Source organism: Epinephelus fuscoguttatus, linkage group LG21 (assembly GCF_011397635.1).
Source record: "Epinephelus fuscoguttatus linkage group LG21, E.fuscoguttatus.final_Chr_v1".
In the NCBI taxonomy this organism is placed as follows: domain Eukaryota; kingdom Metazoa; phylum Chordata; class Actinopteri; order Perciformes; family Serranidae; genus Epinephelus; species Epinephelus fuscoguttatus.
The window spans coordinates 37,832,490-37,858,869 of NC_064772.1; the positions used below are offsets into that span (position 1 = coordinate 37,832,490).

General features: G+C 43.3%; 2 protein-coding genes across 2 annotated transcripts in view; both read left to right on the forward strand.

The window, feature by feature from the left end:
• Window positions 1-16,197, forward strand: part of rsu1 (Ras suppressor protein 1) — a 49,170-nt gene extending 32,973 nt beyond the window's left edge. The window contains exon 8 of the mRNA XM_049565628.1: window positions 13,685-16,197. Within this exon, the coding sequence (XP_049421585.1) occupies window positions 13,685-13,787 (103 nt within the window). The 3' untranslated portion in view covers window positions 13,788-16,197. The remainder of the gene's footprint in view (window positions 1-13,684) is intronic.
• The window catches only part of LOC125882018 (uncharacterized), a 381,147-nt gene that overhangs the window by 248,424 nt on the left and 106,343 nt on the right, over window positions 1-26,380 (forward strand). The gene's annotated exons all lie outside the window — the stretch shown is intronic.

Below are 26,380 nucleotides of genomic sequence, written 5' to 3' on the forward strand. Positions count from 1 at the left end.
CACACACACACACACACACACACACACACACACACACACACACTTAAAAGAAACGGGAAATCTTTATGTTGATCTTTAGCTAGAACTGTTAGTGCTCTGTATTGCTCGTATAAAAACATAATGAAACAGTTTCTGTCATTGTGTGTGTGTGTGTGTGTTTGTGTGTGTGTGTGTGTGTGTGTGTGTGTGTGTGTGTTGTGAGCGGTTGTGGCTGGTTGGGTATCCCATGTTCTCCTGGGTTCTGGCCTCTTCAGCACACAGAGAGAAGAGAGAGCAGGCGACCCGTGGGACCAAGTGTCTGCTGTTTGTCTTTACAGTGTCATAGATTTCCAGTAAGATTAAGACAGGCACAAGCCCTCTCTCACTCTGCATCTCAGACTGCGCACATGTTACAGGGACAGCAGTGCACAGGGACCACAAAGCAGTAAACCATGGATACTTTACATTTGTACATTTATACACGTCATGTCACCGTTTCTAACATGGCTGAAAGTGAAATTATTAGGATCTGAATCTGACTCTGAGTTATTGTTGTTGTTGTTCACAAACTGTTCACGTAGTTCAGATTGCATGAATATAAACTGAGTCTCATCTGCGCTGTCGATAGCCGTGGCCGGAGGCATTGTTGTTTTCTGGTTGTCCGTTCCCACATATGTACATCCCATCCTTGTGAACATGATAAATACCCTGGAGCATTCCCCTGCAGTTGTAGGAGATGTGAATGGAAACACATCCAGCATATACTAACATCACCCAGATGTGCCGATCACCAGGGCGAGGCAAAACCAAACCTGAGGCTAGGGGTGTGCCACATCATCATGTTCACAGTAATACAGGTATATTTTTTAATATCATGTGAAAAATTCATATCATGATACTTGCGATATTTTGGCTTGTTGACATATGACGTCATACTGTTACCCACAGCAACAACAAACATGGCTGAAAGTGAAATTATTAACGACTCCTCTCTGATTCTGTCACAAACCTTTGGTGATGGAAACCTACGTGAATAAACTCCATATATGTGACTGTGTCATAACAGCCTGTCACAGGTTACAGCCTGATGGTTAGAGGAGAAATGGCAGAGCATAAATAAAGAGAAGGAAATCAGCTGTTGATTTATATATATGTATAGATCCCAGGGGACATTTGTTTAAATGTGTAATTAGTGGTAGATTTGATTTAGTTGAACTCTTAATATTGTGACAGGATCTGAATCTGACTCTGAGTTACTGTTGTTGTTGTTGTTGTTCACAAACTGAAGACATGAAACATCATTTTAGTTTTTACTGAAGATTTGAAGCAAACTGTGAAACTATCACTGATTTTGTTGCAGGTCTACGTTCTATTGTATTACAATAACAAAATTTTTTGCAAACTTTTGCAAATTTTTCATAATAAAAAAATGTTTTGCAAATATTTCATAATTCAGCAGTGAGGATACACATATCACATGAAAGTGCAGGAGCAGAGCTTTCCAGCGATACTACACACATCATTGTGCTGTCATCCCATCATGCTGTAAATCCAGATTAATTGTCTACAAAATAAAAACCTGACAAATTTCTTTACAACCCATTATACAGATCTTGTTATCAGTCACTTCATATAGTGAGGAATAATATTATTACTATTTTTCTATGATCTTAGATGTAAATATTGCATGTTTCTTTCAGATAAAACACATTTTTGACTTGTGAATGAGTCAATGGAATTTCTTGCAATAATGAAAAAATGCTGGCAATCATGTCCGCCTGGCACAAACCACATGTTTTGGACAGCTGTGAAGAGACAGAATGTCCCAGCATCATGGTTCTTATATTGCCAGATTCCAGAGAGTCTCCCCTCTTCATATATGGCAGAATGTGTCTTCTTCCAACTTGCTATGGTGAGATACATGTAAAAATGTAAGAATTTTTTTTTTCATTGATATAAAAATTAATATAAAATACAGGCACATAGAAGGACATGGGAAGATGGCAAATCTGGATAGCCCAGATTGTCCTGAAAAAACAAGATATAGCATGTGTATGTAGCCTTTATAATGACTGTGATATGAGCTCAAAAGTATCTTAATGAAAAAAGTGCTGGATGCGGTTGAAAGGAATGTGTATACATGTTGTAGACCAGACTTCAGAAGCCGGCCTGACCTGTCCACTGTGTTTAAGGGGATTGTTTGGTCCACTTTAGTTTCTTCCTGATCGTGTCATTCAAATTTAGAAAAAGACAAAATGGTCTTTGTCTTTCTCTTTTCGTCCTCAGTGTTCTGTTTATGCCAGCCTGTGTGTCGGTCTGCAGCTGTCAGAGTATGACCTAACACCACAGCAACACATACTAGTAGTGAAAAGAAGTGATTGAAATAACATTAATAAATATCAACAACCTGAACACTCCATCATCAATTAGGCTGCATTATTCTCCTCTCTTCACATTGATTTATTTTTTCCTTTATGACACACTGACTGATCATTCCCCTCCTCCACTCCTCCTCCTCCCTCCACATCCCTCCTTCCTCAGCCCATCCATCAATGCTAAGAACCCACAATTATGCTAACAGTAGCTTGTTATGACAGCGCCAAGTGTGCTGCATTGGCCACTTATTGACTAAATGAATAATCTTGCTTTTCTTAAAGGGAGCGTCCACGATCAGTCACCACAGTCCTGACCTCCTCCAGCAGCTCCGCTCTCTGTTCATTAGACTCTGTTTCCTGCTGCCTCTAATTCACATATAAACAGCTGTAACAGCACGGCACATATTGACACAATGTAAACGTCTTTATTATGGAATTATTTCTGTCTTATAGAAATTAAACCAACATGGAATAAATGATGCAGTTTTATCATTTTGTCATGCAAGCAGTTATGCTCAGCCAGCATGGGCTTACAAGACACTCCAACTTCAGAGTAAACCAGGATCAGAGTCCAGTGAACATAAATTCAGACGGCATTAAAGGGAGAGAAAATATAACAAAGCAGCAAAAGCATCGTACATTATCAGGTTTTGGAAGACCAAATTCGTGGATCACTCACAAAGGCATTTTATTATTATTATTATTTAGACTTTAGCAACACAACTGGCAGATTTAAACACATCAGAATCAAACAACCATTCCAGCTTTTGGTCATCTGCATCAGATCAAGGCTTAGACGAGCCATTTCACAGAACATTAACTCTCTTCAAGTCATCATTAGGGCTGCAACTAACAATTATTTTCATTGTCGACTAATCAGTCGATTATTTCTTCGATTAGTTGACTAATCATTTTATTGAAAAATGTGTTAAAATGTTGAAAAATGTCGGTCTGTCTCTCCCAGACCCCAAAATGATGTCATCTAATGTCTTGTTTCATACTCACGCCAAAGGGTTTGAGTTCTCCGTCATGGGAGAGTGTGTAAAGCTGCCAATATCTGAACGTAAGAAGCTGCAGTAAGAGTATTTTGGGCACTTTTATAGTACTTTTCTATGAAAAATTACTCAAACCGATTAGTCGACTACTAAAATGGTCACTGATTATTTTAATAGTCGATTAGTCATCGATTAGTCGACTAATCGTTGCAGCACTAGTCATCATAGTTTGTACAATATAAAAGAAAATGGGACTCACTTTTCACTTCACCCAAATCACAGAACTCATATATCCAGAGGAAGAATACCAGCTCTCAGCTGTGCAACTTAAGGTCTTTGTGTTATGGTTTCAGTTCAGAGGAGGACCCAAATGCAGATTCAACAGGCAGGTTTAAGTTTTCAACAAAAGGCGAGCTTTAATGTAGCTGATGGAGGACTTCCAATGAAGGCAGGCAACTCAAACAAAAACATCTGGGAGCAGAACAAAAATCCAAACTTAAACCAACCAGGAAAAGACATGAAGACGAGGGATGGATGCAGGAATGACGAACACAGAAGGTTCACAGAAGATAGGCAGACGGACTGACAAAGGGAAACACACAGGTACAGACACACAAAAGACTAATCAGAAGGAGACACAGCTGGAGGAGGAGGACATGGACAACAGGAGGGAAACAGGGATTGGCTGACAACAAGGGTGGAGCAGACGAGACTAATACAGAACAGGTGTGAAGGGAAGACTCTGGGAACAGGGAAGGACTAACGAGACAGGTGTGACAGAAAACAGGTGGGAAAACACACAAAGACAGGAAGTAAAACCAGACATGACACATGAGAGAACCCACAAAACAGGAACCAGATTAAACATGAGCTAAACAACATGAAACAAGGAACACAAGATAACAGGATATGAAACCAAAGCCCAGGATCATGACACTTTGGCCTCTGGATGAACTGGATGTGACAGATGGTTCAGGGGCAAACTCCTGTTTTATATGCACATATGTCCTTAATGTAATAGAATACCAGCCTGTATCGTTACGTGAAGAAACAGCAAAATATAAAAGTAATATTAAAAATAAAACCACTGTTTAGAAATGAAGGGTTAATAAGATGAAGGACAAAATGAGAAGAATAATGTTCACTGTCTTGCCCCGACATTTTATTTATTTATTTTTTTAGCGTAATACTCAACAGTTATCCCTCTCTCCAAAGATAATTGGAGCAGCAACAGGAGGCAGGAGGAGGAGCTCAGATATCCAGAGGGAGTTTGGAGTAGAGTCGCTGCAACTTTGCCTCAAAAGGGGTCAGTTGAGGTGGTTCGGGCATCTGATCAGGATCCTCCTGGGCGCCTCCTGTTCTGGGTACATCCAACTGGTAGGAGGCCCTGGGGTAGACCCAGAACACACTGATTACACATCTCATCTGGCATGGGAATGCCTCGGGGTCCCCCAGGAGGAGCTGGAAAGCATCGCTGGGAAGAGAACCCTCTGGAGTGCTTTGCTCTGCCCGCTGCCCTCGTGACCTGGACCCTTGATAAGCAGATAAAATGGATAGATATCCATCAGTCAGAGTCTGATTCAGGTTATCTGCATAAGGTTCTCAACATGGAGGTGGCTGAGTTGGCAGCTAGCAGCTAACAGTGCTAACTCCAGTAACAGTGCTGTCAAAGGCAACAGTACTGGCTCAGCTGGTGGTGTTAACCTGGGGGAACCAGACAGTGGGCGCCATGCTTCTGCAATGACAGCAGGTTGGAACAGCGTTATCAGTGGTAACCCTCGTATGAGTGCAGAGCGGCAGCGATTAGCTAGTCAGTGTGATTTGCATACAAGGCCTGTTTTCACCCCCAACTCCTCAAATTTCACCCATTCATCAGTTGATCTTGGTGTTTGACACAGATACACAGAGGCACCCTTTTTGTCGGGCAACAACCACAGTATAAAGAGCAAGAAATTCCACATTGTGCAGCTGGGTGAGGAGGCCAATGGTTCAAACAAACTAACAACATAGTGTGCCAAGAAAAACTGTCTGTGAAATAGTCTGTATTTAAACAGTATCATGTCTCCGCCCTCTCTATGACAGTTGGCTTTTCACCTCGTCTTCAAGTGAACACATTGGAGAGGTTAATCGGATGAATGGTTGTTGAGGAAATCGAAGGACAGACATTCATATACAAAGACAGACAGACAGACACTTCTATTTGAGTTAGATGTTGAGACATTTCAGTCAGGACCAAAGTGGTGGACCATCCGTCCGGCCGACAGACAGACCCACATTGCTGTCCTTAAAACTGTCAGTTGTCCCAAGACCCGGCTGTTCCAGACACTGCTGCTCCAAGGAGCTGCCCGGCACCCTTCCCCTGTCCGTCCCTGTCCTCTGGGAGACTGTAACCCAGCTGACTTGGCAAGAGGCTCTGCAGAGTCCCATTTTGTCTCAACCTCTCTCTCTCTCTGTCAAATATGTATTCCTGCACACTGGAGACCTCCAAGTGGGGGTGGGGGGGGGGGGGTCTTTAAGTGCCAACAGGCAGACATCTCCACAGTAAGAAGAATCTGGGTAATAAACCAAGGTGGCTGACAGTAATGTAACCCTTAGACAGAGCTGGAGAGCAGCTGTGGCAAGCTTTTCAAAGGTGAACAGAGAAGACAGCCACCCATCAAGTCAGCAGTCCAACAGTCAATGTCCACTGGCTGTATCTCTGTCTCCTCTTTCTCTCTTTGTCTCTGTCTCTGTGTCTGCTGTAGGCCCGTTGTGGTTTTGATGGGCAGCAGATATTATGGGGTTTGGCAGCATTTAATTCCCAGTTGAAAGTGTTGACATGGGATGGAGGCAGAGAGAGGAGAGAACACGAGACACTTCAATCACAGACAGACAGTTCCACCACTGCGGATTTGTATATACGCATCCTCTGTGTGTGTGTGTGTGTGTGTGTGTGTGCGCACTGTAGAAAAGCATGGCCATACAGTGTAAAAGCTGAGGTGGGACAAGCAAGTGGCATCTTACACAACTGCCAATGACACACTGAGACAGCTGTTCATGAAGGAAGCTTGCTTACTATATGATGTGCGTAGTGTACTACACTATACTGTACTGAACCTTTTTATACTATATCTATACCATACCATGCAGCTGAAGCTTACTACACTCCCCTCACTCCATCGAGGAGCAAGATACATTTTTCAAGCAGCCCTCCAAGTCTCCAGGGTGTGAGTGTTGGGGCGACTCTGGATGGAGAACTGCTCGAATGGGCAATTTGATCTGGCTCTTCTGTAAAGTTGGGAGTGCTGAGAGACAGATTTTAAAAAGAACGCTCAGTCTGTTATGCAGGCTTCGGTTTCTAAATTTGTAGGGCCCGTCCCAATCCCCCCCTCTTAGCCCTACCCCTACATTTGCACGTTCCCGTGAGGGCTATTGGTGTCCCAATTCCTTTTGCGTGTAGGGGTAGGGGGCATAACGAGGGGTAGTGGGTATGAAACTAGCCCTTCGGAGCGAGGGATTTCAGATGCTGACTTGCCAGCGAGGGGTAGACGTCGCCATGGCTACCACCGGGCAAGACACGGGAAAAAAGTTCATACACAGCTAACGTTACCGTCGTCAGGTTGCTTGTTAGCTAGCTAGCTAGCTCGCACTATCTGTCATCTGTCCTGTTTTGAAAAATTGTCGTACTTTCAACATTACAATAACACGCCAGCTAGCATAACTATGCTGCCTTGTAACGTTAGCTGGCTAGCTAGCTAGCAGAAGCATGATGAATGCGGCAAATGTGATCGGTAGGATGAACTCAACTGGAGACTCCATTTTAGATGTCGGTTGGAAATGTAGATGGCTCGCAGCTTCCTGTTTAAAATAGTTACATATGCGTGAACGTAACCGACGCGGTGACGTAGTGAGTGGTGTCCCAGTTCCTAGGGAAAGAGTTCAACCCCTACCCCTCGTTGCTTCATTTCGAGGGCCGAGGGGTAGTGGGCAAGGGGGGGTGTTGGGATTGGGCCGTAGTCTTCAAGCCTGAGCTGAGATACCAATGATGACATCACAATGACATCACTGGGGTTATTTTCTGACACTTTCATTCCAAAGCTGTTTTTACAGACTCACTATTTATGCTTATTACTAATATATTGATGTTCATGATTGAAATTGGTGAAATATCTCAGTAGTTTGTTTACATTTACATTCATTCTCTTCAGTGAACAAACAGTGAAGCTCAGTTGTATTTTACACAACATTAATCTTAAACACAAGGAATGTGGATTTGACCAGATTCAGTCATGTGTGCTGTAACTGTGAGCTGCTAAAGGACCATGATAAAGAGATGGTTTGACCAAAACTGTCATTTCTGCAGAAAAGCAGATGAACATAATGAAGCAACATAGGCCTACCACCACTGCTCTATACCACCATTATACAGTCTGCTGGTTGATTAGTGTAAGATCTGATTGGTGGATCCTGGTCACTGACACGCTCCAGCATTTCCCACTTTTAAGTATGCCTGTTTCAGGCCAAACATGAATAAGGAAGAAAAACCAAGACACAATTATTAACAGGCTGTAGGGAAAAACACAGAGAGAGACTGAGCTGGAGAAAAAGTCTTTTCCACTCCAATGAGCTCTCTCGCTTGTGAGCAACAGACACCCATGGGAGAGGGAAAGTGACAGACAGAGGTGGTGTGTGTGTGTGTGTGTGTGTGTCCGCTTGTCCACTACTCAGCAGTATTCGACACTAATAAGTGAACCACAGTGAATGTTGATGATCATTACTGACCATCTCTACTCCACAGCTGCGTGTGTGTCCACTGTTGATGACCGTATGTATGCTGTGTGAATATCTAGTGTTTGTATATTTGTTCCAGTTACACTGTTGGCCACAATTTGGCTGCTGAGGGTCACGCTGGGATTGTGTGCCAGTAACCACACTCAGACACCTGCAGCTGTTTAGCTACATCTGTGGCTCGATGTGTCAACCAAATGGCTAATCCCATTCATAGCGCCCTATTCAAACTGCTCTGACCTGCCTACTGTTGCTGCTTCCTCTGCGAGCTGCTTTGCAACCTGCCTCCACCCCAGCTCCTCCTTTTCATGCTGTCTGACTTATCAATGTCATTTCTGTTTGTCATTGATGCTGCTCTGTTCTCGTGGGGTCTTTGCTGCTGCTCTCCCTGCTTTAGTCTTTCTGTGTCAGCACATGGAAGGGCAGAGAGGCCATACCTCCAAATATAATACTGCAAATGGAAATAAAGTTTTCTTTGACTAAAGTGGTCCTGACTGAACACTAGTTGTCTGTGCAAACTGAAAAAATCAATCAATCAATCAATCAATTTTATTTATAAAGCCCAATATCACAAATCACAATTTGCCTCACAGGGCTTTACAGCATACGACATCCCTCTGTCCTTAAGACCCTCACAGCGGATAAGGAAAAACTCCCCAAAAAAACCCCTTTAACAGGGGAAAAAACGGTAGAAACCTCAGGAAGAGCAACTGAGGAGGGATCCCTCTTCCAGGACGGACAGACGTGCAATAGATGTCGTACAGAACAGATCAACATGATAAATTAACAGTAATCCATATGACACAATGAGACACAGAGAGAGAGAGAGAGAGAGAGAGAGATGCAGGTAATGACAGTATCTTACAACAACATTAATGGAAGTAATAATATTATAGTTATAGTTCTGGTTACTGCGGTACAATATGTTGAAAGTATGTATTAATACCTGGCAGTATACATGTGTGACAATAATCATATGTGTATAATAACAGAAGAAGTATGACTAATGACTAATGATGGCAGCAGCAGCAGGAGGCATCTGGCGGGACCACGGCAGCAGCACAACCACACCCGTCACGCTGTCCAGGCACCGCTGTGATATGAGTTAATCTGAGAGACAGTGGAGCACAAAGGCTCCGGAGAAGAAGCCGAGTTAGTGACATCCAGAATGGCCGGGTTAGCTAGATGCAGTAATAGGATACGAGAGAGAGAGAGAGAGAGAAGGAGAAGGGCCCGGTGTATTATAGAGGTCCTCCGGCAGACTAGGCCTAAGTCAGCCTAACTAGGGGCTGGTACAGGGCAAGCCTGAGCCAGCCCTAACTATAAGCTTTATCCAAGAGGAAAGTCTTAAGTCTAGTCTTAAATGTGGAGACGGTGTCTGCCTCCCGGACCGTAACAGGAAGATGATTCCACAGGAGAGGAGCCTGATAGCTAAAGGCTCTTGCTCCTGATCTACTTTTGGAGACTTTATGGACCACGAGTAACCCAGCGGTCTCAGAGCGCAGTTTTCTGGTGGGATAATATGGCACTATGAGCTCTCTAAGATATGACGGAGCTTGACCATTTAGAGCTTTATAAGTTAACAGTAGGATTTTAAATTCAATTCTGGATTTTACAGGGAGCCAGTGCAGAGAAGCTAAAACAGGATATGATTGCGTTTATTAGTTCCTGTTAGTACACGTGCTGCTGCATTCTGAATTAGCTGGAGAGTTTTTAAGGACTTACTAGAGCTACCTGATAATAGAGAGTTACAGTAATCCAGCCTTGAGGTAACAAGCGTGGACCAATTTTTCTGCATCTTTTCGGGTCAGGATAGGCCTAATTTTCGCAATATTACGCAGATGAAAAAATGCAGTCCGTGAGGTTTGCTTTAAATGAGAATTAAAAGACAAATCTTGATCAAATGTTACTCCGAGGTTTCTTACGGTAGTGGCAGGGACCAGAGCAATGCCATCTAGAGAAACTATGTCATCAGATAAAGAGTCTCTGAGTTGTTTGGGGCCAAGAACAATAACTTCAGTTTTGTCTGAATTTAACATCAGGAAATTGGTGCTCATCCAAGTTTTTATGTCTTTAAGGCAATTATGGAGTTTAGTTAATTGATTGCTTTCTTCTGGCTTCATTGATAAATACAACTGAGTATCATCCGCATAACAATGGAAATTTATAGAGTGATTTCTAATGATGTTACCTAACGGAAGCATATATAGAGTAAACAGGATTGGTCCGAGCACAGAACCTTGCGGAACTCCAAAACAAACTTTAGTACGTAAGGATGGTTCATTGCGAGCGTCAACAAATTGAAAACGATCAGATAAATAAGATTTAAACCAGCTTAGTGCTGAACCTTTTAAGCCAATTAAGTGATCCAGTCTCTGCAGCAGAATTTGATGGTCAATTGTGTCAAACGCCGCACTAAGATCTAATAAAACAAGTACAGAGACGAGTCCTTTGTCTGAAGCAATCAGAAGGTCATTTGTAATTTTAACTAGAGCTGTCTCAGTGCTATGATGCACTCTAAATCCTGACTGAAATTCCTCAAATAAATTATTATCCTGGAGAAAATCACACAGCTGGTCTGCTACTACTTTCTCAAGGATCTTTGACATAAAGGGAAGATTAGATATTGGTCTATATTTGGATAACACATATGGATACAGGGTGGGCTTTTTTAGTAGAGGTTTAATTACAGCTACCTTAAAAGACTGTGGTACATAACCTGTTAATAAGGATATATTGATCATATCTAATATATGAGTGTTAACTATAGGTAAGACCTCCTTAAGTAGCCTAGTTGGGATGGGGTCTAAGAGACACGTTGATGATTTGGATGAAGAAATCACTGCAGTCAATTCTTGAAGAGAAATTGGGAGAAGCAATCTAAATATATATTAGATTTTACAGCTGTGTTTGAGGTTAGATAGGTACTATCTGAGGGCAGGAGGTCATGAATTTTGCCTCTAATAGTTAGAATTTTGTCATTAAAAAAGCTCATAAAATCATTACTGCTAAGGGCTAAAGGAATACAAGGCTCAATAGAGCTCTGACTCTCAGTCAGCCTGGCTACAGTGCTGAAAAGAAACCTGGGGTTGTTCTTATTGTCTTCTATTAGAGCTGAGTAATAGTTTGCTCTGGCATTGCGGAGGCCCCTCTTATAAATTTTGAGACTGTCTGTCCAGATTAAACGAGATTCTTCCAGTTTGGTTAATCGCCAATTCCTTTCAAATTTTCGCGATATTTGTTTTAACTTACGGGTTTGAGAGTTATACCAAGGAGCGAACTTTCTTTGCTTTTTTAACTTCTTTTTAAGAGGAGCTACAGAGTCAAGCGTTGTTCGTAGCGAGCCTACGGTGCTATCAACAAAATGATCAATTCGGGAGAGGTTAAAGTCGGCACGGAAACCTCTGTTACTGAAGGTATTGGTATTGAATTTAACGGCAAGTAATCTTTTCCTTAAGTTTTGCGACAGCACTATCTGATAAACATCTAGTATAGTAACTGTTGCTGAGTGGCGTGTGTCGAGTAAAAGAAATCAAAAGTAATCAGATAATGATCCGATAGCGAGGATTCTGTGGAAAGACTTTTAGGTTATCAATTTCAATTCCATACGTCAGAACTAGATCAAGGGTATGGTTAAAACAATGAGTAGGTTCATGTACACACCTGACTGAAGCCAATGGAGTCTAATAATGAGATAAACGCTGGTAGCCAGGAGTCATTATCAACGTCGACATGAATGTTAAAATCGCCTACAATAATAACTTTATCTGATTTAAGAACTAAACTGGATAAAAACTCTGAGAATTCAGATAAAAATTCAGAATACGGGCCAGGAGCACGGTACACTATAACAAATAAAAGTGGCTGCGAGGTTTTCCAGGTCGGATGTAAAAGACTAAGAACGAGGCTTTCAAATGAATTATAATCTAGTTTAGGTTTAGGACTGATTAACAGACTAGAGTTAAAAATGGCTGCAACTCCCCCTCCTCGGCCGCTGCCTCGAATGTGGGTATTATTATGACTGGGAGGAGTGGACTCATTTAGACTAACATATTCATCTTGACACAGCCAGGTTTCAGTGAGACTGAGTAAATCAATATGATTATCTGATGTTAATTCGTTTACTAACACTGCTTTAGACGATAGAGACCTGATATTTAACAGTCCGCATTTAATTCTCCTGTTTTGTCTTTCTGTCACAGAAGAGGTTTTAATTTTTATGAGGTTGTTATGCACAACTCCTCTTTGTTTAATTTTAGATTTAGATAATTTAGGCGGTCGGGGGACAGACACCGTTTGTATAAAACTATGAAAACTATGGCTGGGTAACTGAACTAGAAGCTCAGAGAGGCGTTTAGGACTGCGACTCTGAGTCCTGATCTCAACTCTGGGTTGTCAGGGATTTAAATTACTAATAAAGTTTGCCAGGTTCCTAGAAATGAGAGCAGCTCCATCCAAAGTGGGATGAATGCCGTCTCTCCTAATAAGACCAGGTTTTCCCACGAAAGTTTGCCAATTATTAACAAAACCCACAACGTATGCTGGACACAACCTGGACAGCCAGAGGTTAAATCATGACATGCGGCTAAACATCTCATCACTGGTCAGGATTTGGGAGGGGTCCAGAGAAAACTACGAGTCCGACATCGTTTTTGCGTATTCACACACGAGCAATATTAATTTTAGTGACCTCCGATTGGCGTAACCGGGTGTCATTGACGCCGGCGTGAATAACAATCTTACTGAATCTACGTTTAGCTTTAGCCAGCAGTTTTAAATTAGATTCAATGTCGCCGCTCTGGCCCCAGGAATACATTTGACTATGGCCGCTGGTGTTGCTAACTTCACGTTTCTCAGAATAGAGCTGCCAATAACCAGAGTTTTATCCTCAGCGGGTGTGTCGCTGAGTGGGGAAAAGCGGTTGGAAACGTGAACAGGCTGGTGGTGAGCCGTGGGCTTCGGCTTGGAGCTGTGCTTCTGGCGAACCGTAACCCAACCTCCCGGCTGAACGGGAGTTACCGGAGGACAGTTAGCAGAGGCTAAGGCTAGGCTATGTGGCTCCGCACCGGCTACAGGGGACTGGCTAACTACCGCAGCTGCTGAATGGTTTTCCATGGTGCGGAGCCGCGCTTCTAATTCACTAAGCCTCGCCTCCAACGCAGCAAATAAGCTACACTTGTTACAATTACCACTGTCGCTAAAGGAGGCAGAGGCATAACTGAACATTTGACACACCGAGCAAGAGAGAGCAGAGGGAGAAGCCATGGCTAAGCTAATGTAGCTACCAAGGCTAAGAGCGTGCAAACAACAGCTAAGAGATTAGCGAGAAAGTCGTAGAAAGGAGGAGAGCTATAGGTGCTTAAACAGAACCAGTGTGGGTTATGACTTGAAGTAGACGTTAAAGCAACTGAGGTGAGAAAGCAGGCAAGTGGAATTCACCAGAGCAGTACAGAGACGCTGTCACAGAAACACCGGAAATGACACAACTCGCTTACCGCAATACGTCAGCACGTCAGCATGATGTCAGCATGATGTCAAATGTCCCTCCTCTCTTCCTCTTCTCTTCAGTCTCTATGGCAGACACATGCAGGCCAACCCAGAGCCTCCGAAGAAGAGCAACGACAAGAGTAAGAAGATCAGCCGCAAACCGCTGGCCGCCAAGAACAAATGAAGACGGAGGACGGAGATGAACACTCGCTCAACCTGAACTCACTGCATGTGCCTTTATTTCTTCTCTCTTCTTTTTTTTATAAACATTTTGTATTACATTGAAATGTATGAATTATGTTTCTAAATATGTTAAATATTGTTTAAACTGTATTCCACCGCGCCACTGTGCCTAATACTAGTGATGGCCAAATGAAGCCTCATGAAGCATTGTCTTTATTTTCTGAGCCCACTAGATGGCGCTCATGGTTTAAAGAGAGAGGCTCAAAGAATGGCAATTCAGTGTGCTTTCAACCTTTTGTTTGAGAAAAAAGTGCCATCTAGTGGGCTCAGAAAATAAGGAAAATGCTTCATGAGGCTTCATTTGGCCATCACTACCTAATACTAATCTCCAGATCCTTTTCAGACCCACCCCACTTTGAAGTTCTACAATTTCAGCATACTTTCAGCTACAGACAAACGGGTTACAAGACTTTGAACATTAAACTAGTATTCGGTTTTCTTATATATTTTAAGTTTTATTTTTAATAATGAGTGTGTGTTGCGCTGCATATAGAATGCGTCATATGACCACCTATCCACTCCTGCTGTTCTGCTTTTTTAAAAGGTCAAAAGAACTATTAAATCTGTGTTTAGCTTTGTGATATTTTCAGCTCTTCACACACAGTGAAGTTCAGCCGTTGTCTTTTCAATCAGTACATTTCAGCTCTTCGGGGCCGTGCTGTTTTTGTGCCAAAGTGTTTTTCGGTGACTGATATTAATACAGACTATTTCTTCTTTCAGCCTTTTAAAGAAAATCACTTCTTATTCCAGCTTTTTGGGCAATGTATTTCAGCTCTTAACAAGCCAAACCTAGTTATGCTGAATGTAATATGTACGTAAAGATAGCACCAGGGACGTGCACATGTACTTGATGAAGATGCCCAGGGAACAGCCCATTTGCCCTCTTTGGCTGAGCTGCTCCCTGTAGGGGAAAAAGAAGATACTTGTTTTATTTTTACTGCTGTGAAAGAGAAATATGAGAAGCCCATAAATATTGAAGTTAGCCCAAATTGTTAATAAATAAATAAATAAACATGACACAAAGCGATGCCCCTGTCAGGTGACACTGTCGTTGCTGACCGGTGAAGCTCTGGTGAGTCTTCTTAAGTTGTAGAAATGATTAACGAGCGGTTGAACCCAGTGCTGTCGAACTCATTTTAATTCATGGGCCACGTACTGTACAGCTAGTGATGGCCAAATGAAGCCTCATGAAGCATTTTCTTTATTTTCTGAGCCCACTAGATGGCGCTCATGGTTTAAAGAGAGAGGCTCAAAGAATGGCAATTCAGTGTGCTTTCAACCTTTTGTTGAACAAAAAGCACCATCTAATGGGTCATGAAATAAAGAAAATGCTTCACGAGGCTTCATCTGGCCATCACTATAGCCCAGTTTGATCTCAAGTGGGGCCGGACCAGTAACACCACTGCTCCAAATTTTTTCTTTCCTTTAGTGTAAAGTACGCTCTGATCATCAGCTTACAAAACAGATTAAACAGCCGGAGATGTCTCGAGATGATGACTCACTGTCATTACATGTGTATTTTTATCTCATCTCATCTCTGCTACTGTGTGGCACTGCTGACATCACCACACCAAACTCAAGCGGAGGCTGTTGAGGAAGCAGGTTCAGTTATCCCCTGCCTTACAAACCTAGCTGTAGGGTTCCGCTAATATTGTTTTAGACAGAGGTCTGATACAGACTCTTTTGTACTGAAGCTGCTAATTGTTTTTCTTAATATTTAGTATCTTTAAATACCACAAGTATTCATTCAGTAAGTATTTCAGAGAGGATATCTGATATCTAGATATGTAACAACTCATTTGGCTGACACCGATATCAGTGTACCCATTTTTTCTCCACCAAATTTTAGTGATCATCAAGGCTAACCACAAACAGGGGGTTGCCCTGTTTTTAGGTCAGAGTAACAGCCCCTCAAAATATGTGTGCACGTCCCTGGATAGCACAGCCGAGTAAAGAGCTGCAGGTGAGATCCACTCACATGCCTGGTGGACATTTGCACACCAGCTAGAATGGCAGCATATTGTCTCTATAGGTGTGACTGAGCTGCTGGTCGAGTCTTTTAAGACACTTTTTTCAAACACAATCATGATTATTATCTGTGATCAGTTACACCTGCGGTTAACTGTGTTCATTCCACTGATCTCTGACACTCGCTGCACCTTCAGTTCCACATTATCTTTAAGTTATTTATCAAAGCTTTACCAAGTGTCTGTCACATTTCAGCCTGTTGCAAAACTGAATGAATATAATCCATTTTTAAAAGTCATCGTGCTTTCATCACAGGCCAAATTATACTGAAAGCTCATTGTGCTCGCTGCATTGAACACTTCAAATAAAACAATCACAGACAATGTCCTCTCTTGTGTTGTTCATTTCAGAGAAATATACAGTGCCATACAGTGGCTGCAAAAGTTTGGGCACCCCCAGTCAAAGTTTTGTTTACTGTGAATAGTTAAGTGAGTAGAAGATGAGCTGATCTCCAAAAGACATGAAGTTAAAGATGAAACATGCTTTTCAACGTTTAAAGCAAGATCAGTGTATTATTTTTGTTTTGTACAATTTTAGTGTGAAAAAAAGAGGAAAGCAGCACTGTGCAAAAGTTTGGACACCCCAAGACATTTGAGCTCTCAGACAGCTTTTCCCAGGGTCTCAGAGCTTAATGAGCTTGTTAGGGCTCTGGCTTGTTCACAGTCATTGTTAGCAAAGGCCAGGTGATGCTAATTTCAAAGCTTTATAAAGACTCTGACTCCTGAAACCTTGTCCCAACAATCAGCAGCCATGGGCTCCTCTAAACAGCTGCCTAGCACTCTGAAAACTAAAAGACCTGATGAAGACTAGAAGAAGATAGCAAAGTGTTTTCAGGGAGCTGTTTCCTCAGTTGGTCATGTCAGTAAGAAATGGCAGTTAACAGGAACTGTGGAGGTCAAGCTGAAAACTTTGTGAGAGAGCTGCTCGTAGGATTGTTAGAAAGGCAAATCAAACCTCTGTTTGACTGCAAAAGACCTGCAGGAAGGTTTGTCAGACTCTGGAGTGGTGGTGCACTGTTCTACTGTGCAGACACACCTGGACAAATATGAGCTTCATGGAAGAGTCATCGGAAGAAAACCTTTCCTGTGTCCTCACCACAACATTCAGCGTCAGACGCAGAGGAACATGTGAACAAGCCTGATGCTTTTTGGAAACAAGTCCTGTGGACTGATGAAGGTAAAACAGAGCTTTGAGGTATGTTTGGAGAACAAAGTGTTAAACACGGGGGTGGATGGATGATGCTTTGGGCTTGTGTTGCAGCCAGTGGCACGGGGAACATTTCACAGGTAGAGGGAAGAATGGATTCATTCTGGAAGCAAACATCACAGCATCTGTAAAACAGCTGCAGATGAAGAGAGGATGGCTTCTACAACAGGACAATGATCCTAAACACACCTCCAGATCCACAATGGACGACCTCAAGAGGAGCCAGCTGAAGGTTTGGCCACGCCCCTCACAGTCCCCCGACCTAAACATCATTAAACGTGTGGATAGAGCTCAAAGAGCAGAGCATGAAGACGGCCCAAGAATCTCACAGAGCTAGAAGCCTTTTGCAGGAAGAATGGGTGAAAATCCTCCAAACAAGAACTGAAAGACTCTTCTTCTGACATTTACATGCCACTGTAACTTAGTGCAAAGTACTCTCCATTATCATTTTGAACTGTGAGTGCTGTTCTTATTTCACTTGGGTTGTTGCACTGAGTAAAGTTCCATCAACTTCATCAGACGCACCAGACAGAGACACCGGAGAAAACCAGTACTGTGAGAATAAGACTCTTAAAGACTGGTTCATGAAAAAAAGTCAGCTGTTAGTCTTCTGAAAACAAACCAAAAGCAAACTGTGGTCTGGACTCATTCTAGTGTGTTAAAATACCAGTCTAATCCAAACTGTGAAACATCAGAGGCACAGGTGGTCCTGAAGTGTCCGTCCGTTAAATCCACAATGAGTCTGTCCTGTCAGGAGCACAGACAGCAGCCACACAGATGTCACCAGGCTGATTCACGTTGGAAACTGAATGGACAAAATAACTTCCAGGCAGTGCAGGCTAACAGCAGTCCTCCACCCACTGTAGCTCTGAATGCAGCCAGAAGCAAATGTTGCCACAGTACATTTCTGTGAACAACAAATAAATGAAGCGCAGTTGGAGTATAACAATCAGCTGACATTTAAAGCCTTGTGGTGAGCTAAATTCGAAAGCTACAGTTGTCACTTAACCTTGGTGAGTGAGAGTGTAGGCAAAGTAAAGGGCCTGACTCTGCGCCCTACTGACACCAGCAGAGGAACATAGTAAATGAAACTTAAAAAAAACAGAACTTCACCTTCAATAATAATTGTCCCCATCCAACTCAAGATAATCCCAGTGTGAAAGAAATGCCCAATGTCCACTGTTTAAAATGAAAAAAACGTGTCCAAAAAATAAGGAGGAACCAAAGTTTCAGTTTCTTTCTGGTCCTTCACACACGGTCAAGGAATCACCAAAAAACCTTAGAAGTCTTTTCTGTCTGCACTCCACCACCGCTCTCCTTCCTCTTGTCCCAACAAAATCAAGAAACCCTCCCCAAACAATTCCCTGCTCCTTTGTCTCCTACCAGCCACGCCCCTTCACCTGTGTGCAGCAGCACACCTGAACACAGTTAGCTCAAAGGTGGGAGCAAGGGTGAGAGGGAGACACTGCAAGACACTTTCAGATTGTATTTGAAGGCTGCTCTGTTTTACAGCCCTCTAACAATCGTCTGCACCTCAGGAACCACTGCTGCCTTCACTCCTTGGTATTTTTCGAGCTTCTCGTGTTCCTTGTTCCTGATGTTACTGTTGCTTGGGATGCTCGGTCTCATCAGGTTGGTTCCTCAACACCTGATGCAGACCTTGGGTACGTCCCAAGTCTCTTATTTTATACTGCTAACTCCTAACTCCTGACTTGAAACGGAAGTCGTTCGAGCTCCGCCATCTTTAAGGCCGTCTCATGTGTCTTATTCCTGCCAGTAAGGAGTTAGCGTTAGGCGTTAGGAGGGATCTGTTAGGTGCGATGAGTAAGGTAACACGAGAGGTTCCTAACAGGAAGTCTTTTTCAGCTTGAGGCCATGACGTATAAATACCTGCCCCCTACACCTGGCTCATTTGAACGAGATGGCGGAGAAACAGCTCAAGTGTACCCGTTACATGCATTCTCTGCCATGACACGCTGTAATTCACATGCCTACGTGACTACAAAGAGTAACGCTGATGATATTTCCTGCAAGACTGTCATGTTGTTATTAAGTTTATTTCATTCACAATCTGTTGCGTTGTTCAGCGGACTGTCTGTGATGTGCATATAACACACACACACACACACACACACACACACACACACACACATATTTGCCCATCATTAATTGTCCTGCATGTCATGTGAGTGGAATAATGTTTAATAGCTTGTAGGTAATATTAATTATTAATATTAATTCATATTATTACTTTCATTAATGTTGTTGTAAGCTACTGTCATTACCGTCTGTCCTGCATCTCTCTCTCTCTCTCTCTCTCTCTCTCTCTCTCTCTCTCTCTCTCTCTCTGTCTCATTGTGTCATGTGGATTACTGTTAATTTATCATGCTGATCTGTTCTGTACGACATCTATTGCACGTCTGTCCGTCCTGGAAGAGGGATCCCTCCTCAGTTGTGTTAAAGGGTTTTTTTGGGGAGTTTTTCCTGATCAGCTGTGAGGGTCATAAGGACAGAGGGATGTCGTATGCTGTAAAGCCCTGTGAGGCAAACTGTGATTTGTGATATTGGGCTGTATAAATAAAACTGAATTGACTGAGGCAGACTGACAGGTCTGATATGTCTTATTCACTCAGCAGCTGACTTGTTGAATGATGGCGAGTGTTTTTAATAATAGTGATAATAATGATGATGATAATAATAATGATAATGATGCTCATCACGGCTTTGATCAGCGAATATAATGTGACTTGGGATGTACGCCAAACGCTGGCTCCGTTATGCAGCAGATCCAGTTGTGCCGCTGTCATCAGAAAAGGACGTCGCTTTACGTAACGCTTCAGAGTAAGGCCATCTCATGTCTCTTATCAGCAATCCTCGCTCCTCACTCCTAACTCCTGACTCCTTAAATGTTTTCCTAAGTGGGAGGGACTAAACAGTTAGATAAGGTGGCTAGGTTAGGTGGTTAGCAGTAAATTTAAGGGACTTGGGACGCACCTCTTGTTGACCCAGACGACGTCTGAGCCGGCATGACACTTGCATTTGCAGTTTCACTTATTAAGCTAGGCTAGCAGCATTGGGAACCTTGCCTAAGGGTCCACACTGGATATGAATGGAAAGCCAAACCCCCAGTCCTCCACGCCAAAGTCAGAAGTCTTAACTAGTGATGGCCAAACGAAGCCTCATGAAGCATTGTCTTTATTTTCTGAGCCCACTAGATGGCGCTCATGGTTTAAAGAGAGAGTCTCAAAGAATGGCAATTCAGTGTGCTTTCAACTTTTTGTTGAACAAAAAGCGCCATCTAGTGGGCTCAGAAAATAAAGAAAATGATTCATGAGGCTTCATTTGGCCATCACTACTTTATATGATGCCTCCGGACTCTTTTCGTGTATCTGCACTTGTTCTCACTCATTCTGTTATCACCATATTATACAACAGAGAAATGCTTTTGGGAGACGGGCCATGAGGCTGGCTATTCCAGGGTGAGAAGAATATTTAGGAAAGTTGTGCAGATGCAGGGGGCAGGGTTTCCAAAGTTGCCTGAAAGAAAAGAACATTCAATATGGTAGCCTTAGTTTAAGAGCTCCATCCATCTCTGAGAGAAAGTAGTAATGGCAGGCTGACTCATCCTCTGTTGCCTTTCAATTGTTTTGTCACAGACTGTTTGGAGGCAACGCTGGGGCTGAAAATGAACCGCGCCACACAATGTATCATCAGGACGAATGAATATTGGTCAGCTTTGAGAAACTAAAGATGAGTTGGTGACCTCTCAGCAACTGTCACCTCCACCCTAAAGATCAGGCCAACCTCAGTCACTGCTGCGCTCGGCCGTGTTTTCTCCTCCGTCCCTTTGGGTGGATGTTGTTCCTCTTTTGTTCTCACTTCATCTCAATTCATCTCACACCTTTCCAAGGACACAATGAGTCCCAGGCTAACTAAAGCCCATTGATTTTCACGAGGTGATTTATAGGTGGCGTGTGTGTTAGGGCAGGCTTGATTGTCTAAGGGGGGCTGCACAGTGCCACTTTAATGAGGGTGGTGACACAGGGCAGAGAGGCGAGCATCCCGCCCACCACAGGACGAGCCACTGATACACAGCTGCTGCTTTACCTAATGACCAGAGCGTTTACACGGAGCGTGCACTTAAAGAAAGAAAAAACATGGGTCTCTATGCATTTATTCTAATATTCACCTTTCGCCTCTGTCTTCTGTTCTTGTCATATACATTTTGGTCATGCGCTCTCCACGTCCACGTATGACGTCCAAGGTACCCTGGGTGTTACATGCATTGTCTGTTTTCAAAATACACTTCTGTTTTCACAGGAAATGTACAGTTTGCATACAGTCTCTTTCAAAATAAAAGCACTACATTGGTACAACAATGTGGACTGATGTTATTTTTCCTTCAACAACACACGTACATGGTTGGGTTTAGGAGAAAAGAACAGGGTTTGGCTTTACTGTCTTACAGGAAGCCAACGCCGGCCTCCAGGGTGAAAGTCAAGGGCCCAGCGGTGACCAGGTTGACAGAGTGTCTTTACCGTGCGGCGGCGAACAACAACACAAACCATCAGGAAACGTTTCTGCTGAAGAGTTCACTGTAACAAATTTGTTCTGATCTCACTCCCTCCTGACTTCAGCTCTTTGTTTACATGCCAGACTTCAGTTTCTCTTCTCGTACGCTGAGCTGAACTGCCAATCAGAGTGATTTCATTCCCCAGCAGGCTCTGCTGTCTCTGGTTCAACGTGCTGAAACAGCTGAACAAAAGCTGTAAATGGTCAACAAGAGCCAGCGGTGCCAGACACACCACAAAGTCTAGGGCGGCAGACGCGAACGGCCCAATGATGACTGATGGACGACTGTCAGCTTGGTGTGTCAGGGCCTTGACTTCTCTTGACGTCTCTGTTAAAACCCCTGAGCCTCATGAACAGCTGCTGAACAAGGTGTTCTTACATTAGAGGGATAAATAAGATTTTCTGAAGTGGGGTCGTTTGGGTTCCTTAGCTGTATATCAGTACATATATACTTATCAGTATATTAGGTACACTAGATGTACAGCATACACTTTTTTAGGTGGCAAAAATACATTTTGTAACTGACCTTCAACCACTGCAGTACATTGCTTAGCTTCCATGTCTGACTGCAGCCTGCTTCTCCAAACTGAGGGTGCACCAGCTGACATCTGCTGCAGCTAATACACTGACTGTGGATAATGTACCCCATATAACCTGATATAACCCCACTCTCAAAAATCCAACCCCTCCCTTTAACTTAAGACTGACAAAGATATTCATGAGTTGCAGTGTGCGACTAGACTTAATGTCAACCACTGCTCCTTTGAGACAACATGGACCTAATAGATGTGATACTGACCATCCGCTGACCATCCCAGCTACATCAGCTACAGTCTCTGCTTTATTGTTTTTGTTACTTTATTTTTTTTTTTACTGATTTTTGAACATACTTTTAAAATAACAAGAACAAAAATCAAACAAAGAAATCACACATAGCTGCCAAACATCTTGTTGTAAATCTTTGATAAAAGGAGAGGTTGTGAGTCCACATACATGTATTAAACTGTGAGAGCATTATTTATGTCTGAGAGTGCACTCCACTTCACGTCAACGGGCTGAGGAGGCCACCAAAAGAAATTAAGCAATCGGTTCGGTAAACAATTATTGGGAGACAAGTCAGTTTGAGGCTGCTACAGTCACATACAAAGTCCATTTCTCCATTTTTGTCAAACTTTGCTTTTTGTAACCTCAGACAGGAAGTGATCTTTTTCATTTCATATATTTCAAAGATGATATTAGTCCAGTCATCTACAGGTGGGGATTCCATCTGCAGCCATTTCATTGTGATGGCCTGCTAACCCACAAACTCCACCAGATGCGTGTTGGTTGCGTCTGCGCTCCAGAACTGCAGCAGAGCTGATACGTTTCAATTCTAGTCAATGTGTGTGTTTCCACCGGCTGCGGCTGTGCTGCGTTCCGGCTCTGTCACAGCTGCGGCGCTCCGGAGCCCTCCGCAACAGATACGCAGGACTTCTGTTTCTGCTGGACGCCGGAGCACAACGCAGCAATTCAGCACAGAGCAGATCGTGCGGGGCAGGAAGTCGTGCACAGAAACAAAATAAAACATCCAGTTAATTCTCAAAATAAAATACACAGTGTTCACAGAGGATCATATAGAGTGTGCCAGGGCTGACGTCAAACCCGGAAGTTTAGCATCGCACTGGTTCCCGGCAGAGAAAGTGAATGTGATTTTTGCATTGCGTTTTGGATTATGTCCGAAAATAAGCTCTGTGGCTAACACAAGTTTATGATACTTACAGGTTTTGTTCAGCGAGATAATCTTCACATATGAACACCTTTCATACCGCATTTGAAGCTTAAATGCAATCGCCAGAAGTAAAAAGCTAACCTTAGGCTTTAACGGACTACATGACTACTCCGCGGTCACATGACTCTTGACGTCACCGCCACTAAGCTTTCAACTGATTTCAGCCGCTTTATTTTAAAAACATTGTATAATGGGGAAATCGGACTGTTTAAGCTAAATAAGAAGCTGTAATGGCGGACTGCCAGCACGCTCGCCTGTTCGGGGGTGATGACGTTTAATGTCCCCGACAGGGTTTGTAGTCGTATTGAGCAACTTGTTAGCAACCGCCTTTTTTACGACACATAAAAGCTTCAAAATTCACAAGTAGGGTATTTACTGACGTGTTTTATGTCGTAGAACAAAACCTGAAACTCGCTTAAGCTTTTGTTAACCACAGACCTTATTTGAGGCATTTTACCAAAATGCCATTCAAAAAATGTTTTGACTTTTAGACGAGAGAACCGGAAGTGCTAAATGCGCTAACAGAGTTCCGCGTTTACTGGCACACTCTATTTCCCTGCACTACACCTTGAACACGTCATAATGGAGGGAGGCAGGCCTGAAGTCAACAGGTCAGAGGTTTCCAGACGTCATTTCACCCCGTTGACACCATGGACGAGGAGATGTTAATCATGGAGGTGCACCCAGATGTCTTCCTACTACTCCTCTGGTTTTGTGCTTCTGTTTATAGAAACTACATCTTGTTATATCGCGAGATTATACGTGAATTCACGAGATCTCGTGGGTCCTTGTGACTCCCGCTGTCCGGCGGAGCTGCACCGCTCCGCACAGCAAACGCAGCCGGTGGGTGTTGACAGACGATGGAGCACGCAGCGGATAATCAGCGCTGCCATTCCGCGACGGACACACATCCAGTGGAATTCTGGCGTTAGCTGCCACAGTGAATATTTTCAGAAGGTGTTCGTCACCTATCATATCAGTTGGGAGCTCTCCCAGGTATAGTACAGAACATTAGCTAGGTATTAGCAGATTCAAAATGTGATGTATGTTTTTCCAGACCTCATTCCAAAAGACTTGGATACGTGAACAATTCCAGAAGACATGATAATGACTCATGTCTTTTTCACCACAGTTACTCCAACACAGTTGAGTGGTCTTCAGTTGTTTAGCTTTAATTCTCTGCGTCATAAAGAATCGAGTAATACAGGTATAGCTAAAGTCTATGCTTTAAACCTTCTAAATATACCTGACATGAAACAGATCGTTATTACATCATTATTCCAGGGAAGACAGGTCACCTGTCTATTAACGAGGTTAAGACACAGACGTCCATTCACCCTCTCATCCACACCTACGGAAAGTTTAGTTTCCAGATTATCTGACCTGCATGTGTATGTCAGATATGATCCCCCATGCTTGCACAAGGAGGACAGGCAAAAGCCAACCAGTCAGAACTAGTCAGTGCTTTCAAACCCAGACTTTGTTGCAGTGGGACCAAATTGGGATGCAGGTCCCTCTAGGGTTCCCTTCAAGTGTAGAGAATGTGATGCAGTGCTTTATAAGCTGCCCGAATGCTACAAACTCTCTGTACACCCTCTCCTCACCACATGCAGCTGATGCCCTTTTTATTTTACTGCCCCTGACCCTCAGACAGCCTGAGAGTGCCGCTGTGGACAGATGGACCAATGCCACATCCCAGCACATGTATAGCCCGAGCTAGTTTGCTACACCCATCCCTACATGGGCCTGGAGAAAAATACAGGGGAGGAAAACATTTTATTGTGTAAACAACAGCAGCGCTTATCTTATTGTTGCGACCCTTGTCAGTATTGGATTGTTGCTGTCGTCATGGGAAATGAAAGGCGACACAAGCAGAGCAACACTCCTGAACTGTGGAACTCAAGTGATTTAGTGTTGCACTTAAAAAGTTGGGGGACTCACAGGAGAGTTTCAGTCTGTGCAGCACAGCTGAAGTTATCCTGCGTCTTAGTTTACACTATGGCAAACTCTGAAAACACTCCTACATTTCCCATAACCCCCTGAGGCCCTGCATCCTCATATGAGGATGTCACATTTTGGGTTCACTGGACATTAGCTTCACTGTGCTTAACTGTCCTCGTTTGTGGACCCTTTGTAATGACACCCAGGGGTAGTAAGATCTCAATACACTAATCCATGTTAAAGTTCAAGGTAGAACTTTTAGAGTTCGAGTTAGAGTTCAGGTATCTTGGAGTCTTGTTCAGTAGTGAGGGAAGAATGGCGCATGAGATGGATTGGCGATTTGGTGCAGCATCTGCAGTGATGTGGGCACTGCGCCAGACCGGGGCAGACCCAGAACATGCTGGAGGGATTACATATCTCATCTGGTCTGGGAACACCTCTGGGTCCTCCAGGAGGAGCTGGAAAGTGTTGCTGGGGAGAGGGACGTCTGGGGTGCTTGGCTTGGCCTGCTGCCCCCACGACCTGCCCGATGAAAATGGTTGGATGGACGGATGATTGGTATTTGTGACTTTTAAATAAAAGTAATTAAATTTTGAAACCTGAAAGCCACGCCCCTGCTCCTTCTCCTTATATTTATACATATAAAAAAAGTGTGTTTTGGGGGTTTTCTCTGGGTGATGGTGTTGTTGGACGTCTGTATTCGGGGCCTTTTTGTGCCCTGGTCACATATCTGATCACCAAAGCATCAATTTCAATGTGTCCATCATACAAACACCTCAGAGTTTGCACTGTTATGTCCATGCTCACGTTTTTCATTTAAATTCTGCAACTCTTCTGGATGGAGACTTTTCTTTCCTCTGGTCCTCAGGTTTCCACCCACTGCTCCTCCCTGTAACATTTGTGCTTCTGGATTATAGTGCACCTCTTACACTTAAGAAACATAAATGAAATGCTTTCCCATGACTTAACGAGCACACTCTCACTCTAAAAAGACAGAGCTGTGGAGCAGAGCGTACATG